Here is a 13708-nt window from a genome sequence, read left to right on the forward strand (position 1 = left end):
CTTCTCTCCAAAAACTGATCACTAGAACTAATTATGCTTGCTTCTTGAATGAAAAATTTCAGGCAACAGTTACTCGATTTTAAAAAAATAAATAAAAAAGGACAAAAATTGTAAAACATTTTGAAACAGAAAGTTTTTTCTCCTATCTGTTGATATCCAGGGGTCCCAGCACTTACCACATCACTAGCACTAGAGAACTCATTATTAACCAGACTTTCGAGAGCCATCCATCGAACTGGCCTGTTTTCATTGTCCCCCAAACAATGATAGTCCATGGGGAACAAGTCTCTGGAGAGAGCATTGTCTGTAATCTTAACTTGAAGAGTGTCATCAATGCTGAAAAGTAAAGACATGAACAAAAAAGGCAATTAGGGTATTATGAAATATGGATCACTATTACCCATAAAGACAACACAAGTCCCATTGTGACTTCTGGAGAGAGCCCCAAATCCAGGAAGCCCTAACCCATCAAGTGACAATGATAAGCTCATGGCACCTACACACAATTCCTAGCAGCCAGGTCTTTGTGAATGACTTCCCTTCTTGCCAGGTAGCTCATTCCACAGGCAATCTGAATAGCCATGTGTACCAGGTCTTGTTGAGAAATTGCCTGTGGTAATAGAAAAGTAACAAGGTTTGCAGAGAGCACAAAACTTATGATTGGTGGCTGCTAATTTTATTCCACAAGCTTATTTCACCCCAAAATACTTCTTTACATTTATACATTGATTTAAAACTATTTCTTAACCAAGAATATGTTCCCATAGCTTCCTGTACCATGCTTATATCAACTAGATCCTTGTTCTGTAATATGATCTACCATTTATTTACTAGACTGTCTCCTCTTATCTTTATATAGATTATATAGGCAGATTTATCTCCCTGCAATCCAGCACACGTAGTAACTGCTCAGTAAATACCTTTTTCAATGACTGCTGATTTCAAGATAGTATTTCAAAGGTTTATTATGCTTTTCATTTAAAATAGCAGTTTTTATTAGTTTATCCCCTCAAAACCACTTTCAAATTAATACAAGCCTACTGATATGCTCCCCAGACACATGCCAGTATTTCAGGCTGAGGAGTGAAATTCTTTCCCAGGTGATACTGATGGGCCACAGCCTCCAACCACTTGTTAGGAACCACAAGGAGTCAATTTGCAAAGCATACTAAGCCAAATACTCAATGCAGATTTGAACCCATTTCTCATAGCAACTGTAATAACTACATCACTATAAATCTTAAAACTAAGTTAATGAGGTACAAAATACAGGGGAGAGCAATACGCCCAGGAGGCTTTACTACCACTGCCATCATAACATGTTTGGCATCTGACCAAACATTCACAGCTAAGTGCACAAGCAGTGACAAGAAAGAAACTCTTAACTGACTGCCATCTCAACAGCCAAGCATTTTAAGATTACCCAATTGTCTCCCATAATCTATCGCCAGTTAGCACTAGCTTTTCATATAATATGGACCAAATGGCTCTATAAAGTCTGTTTCCCTTCCTATAAGGAGATCTAGGACAAACGCCTTCAAAGAATTAGCACGAAAATGACTGAGATGGTGTTAGAGACTTTGAGGTGATTATGACTAAACACATAATGAAAATACAAGGGAAAACATGAGCATCAGTCAAGTGAAGCCTCAAGATAAGAATCATAAACCATCGTCATTTGCCTCTCAATCAACAGTTTCATTCTAAGTTTCTTTTTGCAGGACTTTAAACAGTTTATATGTAAGACAACATCCACTTTCAAAGATATTATTGGAAACTACTAGCAAATAATTGGTATTTGGGCAAATTTTTCTCACCTGTGGATTATTGGCCTCTACTAATTTGCACTGCCGTAAAAACAACTTAAGATTCCCCCAATTCATGTAAGGCAACATCACCATGGGCTTTTCTCCTTCTTCTATACACACATGAGTAATAGGAAGAAGATTTCTACAGAAATAATAAGAAATTGGGAGAAAAACAAATGAAATCTAAAAGCCTAGGGGCTTATTTTAAATAAAAAGTAATAAATTTAAAACAAAACAAAATCCCAAAACATACTTAATAACATGATTATAATTAAAATTTTCAAATTATAAATGCTCAATTTTTTAAACAAGATTTAAAATGGTCCCAAAGTATGTGCTTTCTTGATAGAGAAAAGTTGTAAATTCAGAGTTATTTCCTATATATTGGAATCTCTGAAGACACACTGAAATCACACTAAATCATTACTTCAACTGGTACTCAGAGACACCTAAAAAATGGCTTGGCCATGAGTGTATTATCATACTACCCCACTTATTCTATAATCATACTTTTTAAAAAATGGCCCAATCCAAACTGTGGAAAAGAATATGATAATCAAAAAGGTCTTCAAGAGGCTGAAAGTGCCACAAAAGCTAAGCTCTTAGCTAGTTACATGGGATTTAGAATTAGACATTTTTTGGGGGGAGCGGGAAGGGGTTACTGTGGTTTGAACTCAGGGCCTTGCACTTGCTAGGCAGGGACTCTACCACTTGAGCCATGTCCTCAGCCCTAGAATTAGACATTTGAAAATTAGATTCACCATTTACTATCTGGGTGACTATCGCTCTCTCTCTCTTTTGGCCTTAGTTTTCATATTTACAACATGGGGATCCCATCAACCATAAGAGGTTGCTATCATGTGTAAAATAAAGCCAAGTATGTGAAGACTATCTTGTTCCCATTTTAATTTTTAAGGTGTGCACACATATATTCCAACCTACTGCATAAGGACATTCCTTCCACTGATGTCTGGAAATAACTAACTTCTCCCAAGGTATGCAACATTTTACATAATTATCTCATTTTAAGCTGAAATTTCCTAGAAGGCAAAAAACTATCATATACTTTTAATTTTTACATTCAATACTTCATATTCTGTGCCACTAAAAATAATGTAATAAATATTTGAAAGGCACAGACATAACAATAGCCTTAAGACATTCCTACTGAGTAAATTCTGCTTCTAAGAATGTTTATAAAGGAAATAATATCAATCATAAATAGCTTTAAGAACAAGGACAGTTAATGGAGTATTAATAGTGAAAATAATATGAATACCTGAGCATAATGAAGGAACAATAGAGTAATATGTAACAATTAAATGGTCCCAAGGATGTGAGCATATGAGTAAAAGCTTAAAGAAAAACAATATAGAAAATGCATGTCTGCGGAAGAGTTACAAGTATGGAGAAGAAAAAAAAAAACTGCAGAACTATACCAACAGTTAAGAGTTGTCTTTGACATGGGGACGAAAGATAATTTCTACCTTGCCTTTATTTCCTAAAAATTATCTCAACTGAGAATACATCACTTTACAGTCATAACATTCTGGTGTGACCACTACTGTACAAGTGGCAAAGCTGTAGGTTCTGCTTGTGTTTGGACTAACAGGAAAAGCCTGAGGAACTGGAACATGAGGACTTGGAGATCAGTGGACTTATAAAAAGTATAGAGCCAAAAGAGATGTATATGTACAAGAGTATGGACCTAGAACAGGTATAGACCTGGAAGAGGTAAGCTCTCTTAGGGCTTCTGCTTACATTATGGCTGAAGAGTGGCAGCCATTATGATCACTTCATTAGCAAAGAAACTCATGCCAAAGGAGAAAGGTTAGGTAATCTGAAGAACAAAGGTCAAGTACATGGAGAGAAAAAAAAAAAATCAGGTCTTCATCTGATTCCAAAATCCTTAGGCTTTCCCCGGACCACTGGATGTTTCCTCCCAAGGGAAAAAAGGGGAATGATTACAGAGTCTCCTTTCTACCAATTCACATGCACCTAAAATGACTAAAGGTTTATACTCAGGATTAACCTGAATATACCATGATTTCAGGGTGAACACAATGAGTTGTCCCATCTCTTTAACCAAAAAAATTATTCCTCTGCTCCTCTGTGAATGAAATTTATTGAACAGAATTAATGGCATTTTATCCAGGCACAATAACTGTGCTGAATGAGGTCAAATCTTAAAAATCTTATTGTACAACCTGAAGATTTAAAACCCTCTGGGAGAGGTAACAAAGTTCACGTAACTGTTTCAAAGTACAAATGGCTACTCTTCACTCTGCCCATTTTACAGAGGAAAGGAGGATAAGGGGGAAGGTCTGATTGAGATCTCTAAGAATGGGTGAGCACAGGAGAAGGTATGGAGAGAAGGTACAGGAAGGGTATGCAAGGCTTGACCTAGAATTGCCTCCACGTCTTAGTCTTAGAGCACCCACTTATAAAGTAAGGCTGGGAGGCACTCAGCGTAACAAAGGACACTTGTTAGAAAATACAGCCCACCAACTGACATCCTTGGCCAAAAGGGGGGTTAAACCACAAGAAGAAATAGCTCAAGAGTACTTTGATGTGAGGCACTTTTGAGGTAATTAAAACAAATTGTTATTTTTTATTTATATAGGTATTTTAACTTCTGATAACAATTACTCTCACAAATTCCAATGGAAAAAAGGAGTAAAAAAGACAGAATTTTAAAATGCTTTAAGATATTTTAAGAAATGTACAACCCTTAATCACAGACTGTTAAAACAGGAAGCAAACATTCTGAATTATATACTACAACCAATTAGAAGGGTAAAATATGAAACAAGGTGACATTTCTCGCTAAATATACTGAATTTGCTTGGTAAATTCTATAATACGCTCTGAAGATTATCATTTCATTTTTATTCCTTGTGCCTTGCAAAGTTCTGCATGCAAAATGGACACTGAATGAATCAGAATTAAAGAATGAACAAATATACACACGCAGCCATATATAATCAATTGCATCAAGTGTGCTAGGTCCTAGTTCCCTTAAAAATTAGATGAAATGAGATGAACTGCTATAGTGAATGCAAAGCATACTACTTTCTACATATTGATAATGTGCCTTTGCAGTATAACTGCAAAGAGGCAGAGTCAAGATGAGCAATTAACCGTGATCACACTACAACCTCTACAAAGGTCTACAAACGTCTTTCCTCACTCTTCGAAATGTCTAGTATCGAGTACTTCCAATTCAGTATGTCACTCCACTCTGTACCCTGGGGGGTATCCTGGGACTGCTGGAAAGCTGGACAGCCTAAATCATTATGAGAGAATGTTGCAATGCTCACTCTGAACATTTTTCAGCCAAGGCATGTTTAGAGCTACAGTGGATATAAAACTGCTTCTTGGGAAAATCCTGGCTTTGTCCCATGTATCCCTGCCACACACTTGTGTGCTGAAGGGATGCAGACCTTTCATCAGAGTAAGAATATTGGCTAGGTATGCAAGTGCCGAGTTAGTATGATATACTAGTATGAAACACTTCTGGCACCTCCCCTAGTCAGCATAACAGAACATCACACACTCCCAACACTGCCAAAAAGGACACTTCAGACTGATCATTTCCCAGTTCTTGTCAAAAGCCTAGAGGAGACAAAATGTGTTTGTTAGAAAATACAGCCTAAGTGATAATTTGTCCATCCATTCCTCTACAAATAGTGACTTTTATTCTTAGACTGATTCAAGCTAATGGAAGATAGCATTCTTAAACCATGTAATTTTAACCCTTCAAAGGAACATGGCTTTTATTTTTCAATGAAAATAACACAAATATCTATCTATTCCTTATATTAATTAATGTCTGGAGTATATGATCAACCTAATGAGACATCAGCCTTGGAATCTGAAACTAAAGGAATTTTTTTTTCAACCTACACGATTTTGTTTCTTTTTCTCCTGCTACTAGGATTTATCAACTTTTAATGTTTCCTTCACCTTTGACTGACCAGAAGCTAAGTTATAATTGCCTTATGTTCAATCACAGCAAAAACAGTTTTCACCTTACAATAGTTTGTTCCTTTTCTACCACCACAATGCCTAAAAATAAAAATAGTTCCATTTTCATTACCATCTTATTGTAGGTGTCACCTTTTTAGGCTCTTTTGGAACAAAGTAAAAACAAATAAAAAAATAAAGTTCTGGAGTTAGATGTGGCTCAAGTGGCAGAGCACAAGCCTAGCAAGCGTGAAGCACTGAGTTCAAACACCAGAAACCTCCCCCGCCGTCCCCCCCAAAAAACAATAAAAAATAAAGTTCCGTGTATTCACCATACATTTTAGCAGAGCTCAAGAAACTGCTCAAAGAACACAGAAATTAAAATGTATGATACCTCTTACATGTATCACTCTGTTATCTCTTTTTCTCTAGAAGTTCATAAACATCTTCCTACAGGGAAGGTCATAGTACCATTTTTTCAAACATGTGGTCAAATATTCAGAAAGCATACAAAGAAAGTGGGCGATACAGTGTTTTAAAATCTCTGCAATGACACTGATACTGAGGCACATGTTCACACTATAAGTAAGTCTCTCCTGCTTCAGAAGATAGACGTTTCAGTATTTTAAGAAGCTTAAAATAAAAAAGTTCTTCTTATAGAGCTAAGTATTTTTTTAAATCATATTATGACCAAATGATCATATATAAGAGATTAAATAAAATGTGGTACAGCCATTCAACAAACCATTATGTAGTTTTTAAAAACATGGATAGGGACTTATAGCTACTGACATGAAAATCTGGAAACACTGTTTTAAGAAGTTGTTAACTTTATATTAAAGATAATAATGATATTGTGACTTTTTTTTTGCAGTACAGGGATTCAAACTCAGGGTTTCATGCTTGCGAGGCAGGCCTATTACTACTTGAGCCATTTCACCAGGAAAATATCCTTTAAAAAAAAAAAAAGCACACTGGACAACATTAAAAGTGTTGAGATGTGTAACTTACTATAAAATATCTCCACAAAGATCTAGATATCTGTATCTAGATATGTACAGATACAGATAAACTTATACATATGCACGCACACAACAAAACAAATATGGCAAAATCTTAACTATCACTGCATCTAGGAGGTGAGTTAATTAGTGTTTCCTATTTTTGTCTTTGATGTTCAATATGTCAAAAATTTTATAGGAAATATTTTAATGTATGTATATATTAAAAGGGAAATATGCCACAAATATGAGTATTTCTGGAAAACACAGCTATGATTATCCAGGTGTGGGTTTACATACTATTGTCTATTTTCTTCTTTGTACTTTATTGTTTATAAACTGTGCAATGAGCATGCGTTTTACCTTTATATTCAGAGAAGAAAAAAAAAGCCATTTCAAAGTTTTCCGTTCAGAACTCATGACCATGTTCTTCAAATAAAAACTCAGCACAGAGTGTTGCTATGCTGAACACTGACATGCTCGCAGCTTCTGCTCTTACCTGTGATGAAGACCTCGAAGTTTACAACTTTCTGTGAGCATCATGGTCACCTGAATTTCAGAAGCCTGATCTGTGAAAAGAAAAGAAATTGCCTGGAGTGATAATACTATATATATATATGACATTAATAATTCCTGCTATTGGTAAGTATTACCTTGGGCTGTAAACTTTCATTAAAAGTTACAAGTAAATTGAAACAGAGCTAGCCTAAAGTTCCATTGCAGCAGATTGAGTCTTACTGAACATATCAACCTTCAAAGTAACTTTTATATAAAAATTAGCAATTCAGTAAGGTTTCACAAAGTAGAAAAAGCAGTAACAGACTAGAAAAATATCTGCAACACTAAAGACATAAAGACGTCTAATGTCCTTGCATCTCCTTCTTTAAAGAGTCACAGACATCAGTACATGAAAAAATGAAACAGGAAGAGGGTATAAACATACAGCTTACCAACAAAGGAAGAAACAAGTCATCAACAAAATTTTAAAATGATTTTCAGACTCATTTCTAAATAAAGACATCCAAATTAAACTAGGAGATGCCATTTTCCCCCTCAGATTGAACTTGTGCCAGTCTGGGCACAAGTGTATACTATCAGTCTCATCTATAGCATCTTGAATAGGTGGAGGATGCAATGTAACAACATCAAAATGCATCTACACTCTGCATCATCAGTCCCACTGTAAACTGCTAACAACTGAAGCATCCATCAACAAAGAACTACCCTGGCACACTGGTATGCCAGTACAGGCTTGTATGTACTGACAGAGAAAGAACTTTAGATATATATTAAATTTTAGAAGCAAGGTACAGAACTCTGTTTGTGTGATCAGCTATGGCTTGAAAACAAAATTACTTGAAAGTCAGATATATTTGGAAACCTTCTCCCCCCTTAACTCATGCAGAGAACATAAATTGTTTATGGTGGTTACTTTTCAAGATGAGAGAATTTACATCTTGTACCTTCCTGTTCTTTATACTTTCTAACCTTACAAACATATAATTATAAAAAAAATCATGGAAATTCTGATTAGAGACTATGGTGCCTTTTGTTGTTTTCTTCTTACCTGTGATTAAAATAAACAAACAAAACTACTATTAAGTTAGAAGAAAATTAATCTAATAGCCAAACTTAGGATATGATTATTCCCTTTTATTTTTAGCTTCTAAACTCACAGGCTTTGGTCCACAGAAGTAAAACAAAATTAAAACTGACTTTTAGGTCAATGTTTTTGAAACAAAAATATGCAAATGCAATTTTCCAGTATCTTTAATATTGGTAATATTCTCCAGAAGAATTTTTAAGCCATTAAGTATTTGCATAAGTGCACAAGATTCCTCTCCTTAGTCAGGCACTGGTGGCTCAGACCTGTAATGCTAGCTACTCAGGAGGCAGAGATCAAAGTCAGCCCTGGCAAGTAGTTTGTGAGACCCTATCTCGAAAAACCCTTCACAAAAAAGGGCGGTGGAGTGGTTCAATGTGTAGGCTCTGAGTTTGAACCCCAGCACTGCAAAAAAAGATTCCTCTCCTTTTAAGAACCACTACCTTAATAGCATAGAATTTGTTCACTGTTTGAAAAAGAACACTTCTATTAAATACATAGTGTATTTCCATAATAAAACTGAAATCGAGTTTGAAATTTTTAAAAAGTTTTGATCAAAAACGAATGAGTGTAAGTTATTCTTAAAAACACCTTCAAAGAAACCAGTAGCTAATTTTTATGCCAACAGAAGAAATACTAGTAAGTTCTAAAGCTCCTGATCAATATAATAATAAGCAGATAAAGATTCAAGACTGCCAAAGTCAAGATCCACACATTCCAGCCTCATCAAGGAAAATGACAGGCTCCCGGGGCCCGGGCCCGGCCCCGTCCCCGCGGCAGGGTCTGCGGCCACGCGGGCCGCGGGTGGGGACGGCTCAGAGGCGGGCCTGGTCGGGGGAGGCGCCCGGCGCGCCCCGCGCCCTCGTGCCGGCCTTTGTTGTGGAAACCCGGTGTTCGGCCAACATGGCGGAGAAATGAGCCGTCAGACTGCTACAGCATTACCTACTGGTACCTCCAAGTGTCCACCATCCCAAAGGGTACCTGCCTTGACTGGCACAACTGCATCCAACAGTGACTTGGCGAGTCTTGAGTGTCCTGTCTGCTTTGACTATGTGTTACCACCCATTCTCCAGTGTCAAGAGTGGCCATCTCGTTTGTAGCAACTGTTGCCCAAAACTCACATGTTGTCCAACTTGTTGCGGCCTGTTGGGATCCATTCGCAACTTGGCTATGGAGAAAGTGGCCAATCCAGTACTCTTCCTTCTGCGTGTGAAATAACTCCTCCACACACAGAGAAAGCACACCATGAACTCCTGTCCATGCCCTGGTGCTTCCTGTAAATGGCAAGGCTCTTTGGATGCTGTAAGCCCCATCTGATGCATCAGCACAAGTCCATTACAACCCTACAGGGAGAGGATATAGTTTTCCTTGCTACAGACATAATCTTCCTGGTGCTGTTGACTGGGTGATGATGCAGTCCTGTTTTGGCTTTCACTTCATGTTAGTTTTGGAGAAACAGGAAAAATATGATGGTCATCAGCAGTTCTTCCCAATCGTACAGCTGATAGGAACACGCAAGCAAGCTGAAAATTTTGCTTATCAACTTGAGCTAAGTGGTCATAGGTGGCGATTGACTTGGGAAGCGACTCCTCGATCTATTCATGAGGGAATTGCACAGCCATTATGAATAGTGACTGCCTAGTCTTTGACACCAGCATTGCACAGCTTTTTGCAGAAAATGGCAATTTAGGCATCAGTGTAACTATTTCCATGTGTTGAAATGGCAATCAAACATTTTCTGGCCAGTATTTAAAACTGTTGCATTCAATTTAACAGAGAATAAGACACCAATCTGCCTGCCGACCTGAAACTCTTGGTAGGTAGAAGCTAGACACACGAAGGTAAATAAAAAGAAAGGCTGTTAAATACAGGAAACAGTTGCATGTAGGAACACTAATATATTTAAAAATAAGTCAACAGTAAACCACTGAGAAAAATATATATATTCCCCCAAGATGGGCATCTTTTGTATTAAGAAAGGAAGCATTGTAAAATAATTCTAAATTCTGTGTTTGTTGTAGATTGACTGCGCGTGTGTATGTGTGTGCGTGTGTATGTGTGTGCGGTTTTTCCTTTAACTGACAAGCCATCTGAGTGGTTTCTGACCACTGCTTTCCCCTGTGTGAGTCAATACCTAGTGCTGCTGGGATTTTTCTTTTTTTTTTGAGGGGTGTGGGTGTGTGTGTTTGCTAATTTTTATTCTAGTTTTTCATTAAATAAATTTGCCTTTTCTGTAATTCAGGTTTTATCTCACTTTTTTTGTACCTTTTTAAAGTTAGTCTTTTGATATGCATAACTGTTTATATCAAAGTTTGTGTTCAGTACGTATTTTCTTTTCCCTCATTAACCAGTTCATTAGAAATATTTTAAATTCAGCTATTTTGTGAAGATACGGTTCCAGAAAGGAATGGTAACATCAGAACAATTATCAAGCTATTTGAAGCAGCTGTAAGATGGTCTTCTCAGTGTGTCTCCCTCTCACCATCTCACTCCTTCTCATCCAGTCATGCTTTCAGGCTTACTCTCTGAAAGGTTAGGGAATACATTCTCATTTATATAAATAACTGAAAAAAAAATCAGGCTTTTTTTTTTCCTTTTCCAAAATATCTTGGACAAATCACATGTTTAAAATTTGTTCTTGTATTTATTGGTTTTGCAGAAGAAGGCATCATCATACCCAGTATTCGTAATTTAAAGCAAATCATTTGTTTAAAAAGGCAGTTTGCAAAAAATGTTTTGGTCTTTTGTAATTCTCATTAAAAAGATTATCTGGCAAATTAAGCAAAAAAAAAAAACAAAAACAAAACTCAGTCCTTTGAGCTCAGGCTCTACAATTGCTATATTCACTCCTTAAAAGTGGATCTGTCATGCCAGGCATGGTAGCACATGCCTGTATTTCCAGCACTTAGGAGGCTGAGGCAGGAGAATTGTGAGTTCAAGGCCACCCTGAGCAACACAGCAAGACTCTGTCTCAAAAAAACAAAAAATGTAGCTGTCCAAGCTGAGAAATCTCAAATATCTGGTTCCAAAGTCTATTGGAATCTCTTTCCTTACTTCAGTCCCTCTCCTATTATTAGTTTGCTTATCTCCACAATTCTTTTAAAGACTTCTATAAGTATGTACGATGGGTGAGCAGAAAGCCAAGGACTTAAACTAGCTAGCACTTTTTAGGGAAAGGAGTATTCCCATCAGTGTCTGCTAGAATAAACTGTACTCTAAAAACTGGGATCCTGTAGTAAATGGCAAAATGTGCCTTTACTGCTCTCAATATAATCTAAATAATTTCTAATGAAATGATAGCTAGAATTATCAAGGGCTGGAAAGATCTTTGGAAGACTGAAAACCAGTAACAGTTGGAGAGTCCCACCCAGTTAGAGTTTACCTCCACTTCAACTGGTAAGGAGACCCAACAACAGCAGAAGGTTAATTTCAGGATGGATCATTTTACATGTACTTTGATAAGTATGTTCTATTATAAGGAAGGGACACTTGAGCTACATGATGATCTAAGAAAAATTTCACCCAGAGAAATCTTCAAGATATACACATCTGAAAAGGGTACCATAAAATAATTTACAATCTAAAAATTACATGTAAGCACAAAATGATTTTTAAAACTTGCTTTATTTCCAAAATTGCAAAAATTTTATAACCATTAAAGAAAATAAGAACTTAATACCAATAACCCTAAACTGGTACATTTATGTTATAGAATTTCATAATACACAGAAGACTCAAGTTTCTAATTTCAATCTCTGCAAATTTATATTGGATATCCATTAATTCAGCACAAAATTACAATTTTTTTTAAACAGCTAAACTCCAATTTTCTGCATAAAAGATATAACCTTTTTTGTATTTTACACAAAACGTCTAATTGTGTAACATGTAACAAAGCATACAGATTTGTGAAAGCACTTTGTCAGCAATAAGTAGTTTTAATTTAAAAATAAAAGCAACCTTCCAAAAGAATAAATCTCAGGAGATAATCATGTGGAGTTACCTCTCTAACAATTTTGAGCCAAGTGCCCTGGTGCACTTCCTCTCTGACCTCCATACAAACTGTGACTACAGGCTGGCTAAGAAGAACTCACTGTGCTTTTATTTCCTTCCAGCTCAGAGAGAACACTATAATTGCATGGTAAGGCAGAGCAACAAGCAAGTGGCATGGAAAGAGAAACTTATATTCTGTGAAAGAGACTCAGTATCCATATTGTGTTTTCTTATCACTATTACTTCCTTTGCTCCCCCTAAATCAACCCAACTCTCTATGGAAATCTGGTTAATTCAAGATTCATTGCAATCCATAGATATTAACAAATCTTACAAGAAATATTAGAATTAAGAGGAACTATTTCCTTTAAAAAAAAAAAGAAAGAAAAACAAAAGGCAATTGTATTAAACTGGTAAAAATTTTACATTTACAAAGAGTAATACGTAAACTACCCTTCAAAACTAGTCAGAATGTCTACTGGGATTTACCTTAAAATATTAACCTCTGAAAGTGTTTTGGGAGCTGGGAAAGAATGGGTGAATAAAACAAATAGTAAGGACACAGTGAGTTAAACAACTTGTTTAGAAAAGGCAAGAGGGGCATGTGCATGGTTGTGTGTATTTTTAACAACCTTAAGCAAGCAATTTTGCTAAATTACAGGCAATTCCAACAATTTTTTTTGTTAGACTGATACAACCCAACTCTTTAGAAACAATAAACATAACCCCTTCATACTTTCCATGTATTCCTTTAAGTAAATTTAGAAGCACAGTTCTTATAAATTAACTTTGCAAATCTCATAAATTCTGTCACAGTCTACTCATAAAACTAAATTTAACTTTCCCCTCAATCTCTGCATTCAAAGTGCTTTGTTTTTCAAAAATTACCTTGTCATCTCAACATATATCAGAAACTGACAGACATTAAGAGCACTATATTATACTTTTCTTACTGTCAAAATGAGCAAATAACAGAACTAACTGTTATTATATTATGTTATTATATAAATAACTAACTGGAGATGTAGCTCAGTGGTAAGTGCTTGCCTGGCATGCATGAGTCTCTTGAGCTTGATCCCCAGTACCACAAAAATGAAGACATAAATAAGAAAAGTTTATTTAAGCTTTTGCAAATATCAATTGTAAGTAAGTAAAATCCTACTTCTAAAAGTCTTACTAATTTATACCAGTATTACAGAATAAGACATATACAAATAACATTGTAGGATTCTGATTGGAACTTTCTGAGTAGTTTATATAAATTAATAAACAAAATATTAGGCATCACATTCCAAAAAATAGTCCAAAAGATGAATATGTGAAAACAAGTGTTCTGT

The 13708-nt window shown here is 36.1% G+C and overlaps 1 protein-coding gene and 1 pseudogene across 3 annotated transcripts in view; one reads left to right on the forward strand and one right to left on the reverse strand.

The window, feature by feature from the left end:
• Ryk (receptor like tyrosine kinase) overlaps positions 1 to 13708 on the reverse strand; it is a 92460-nt gene that overhangs the window by 21339 nt on the left and 57413 nt on the right. For all 3 annotated transcript variants that reach the window (XM_074059385.1, XM_074059384.1, XM_074059386.1), the window contains exons 10-13: positions 7275 to 7344; positions 1818 to 1950; positions 501 to 610; positions 177 to 336 (exon numbers count right to left, since the gene is read on the reverse strand). In XM_074059385.1, the coding sequence (XP_073915486.1) occupies positions 177 to 336; positions 501 to 610; positions 1818 to 1950; positions 7275 to 7344 (473 nt within the window). The remainder of the gene's footprint in view (positions 1 to 176; positions 337 to 500; positions 611 to 1817; positions 1951 to 7274; positions 7345 to 13708) is intronic.
• On the forward strand, positions 9271 to 10401 carry LOC109687724 (E3 ubiquitin-protein ligase SIAH1A-like; annotated as a pseudogene).

Source organism: Castor canadensis, chromosome 17, assembly GCF_047511655.1.
Source record: "Castor canadensis chromosome 17, mCasCan1.hap1v2, whole genome shotgun sequence".
In the NCBI taxonomy this organism is placed as follows: domain Eukaryota; kingdom Metazoa; phylum Chordata; class Mammalia; order Rodentia; family Castoridae; genus Castor; species Castor canadensis.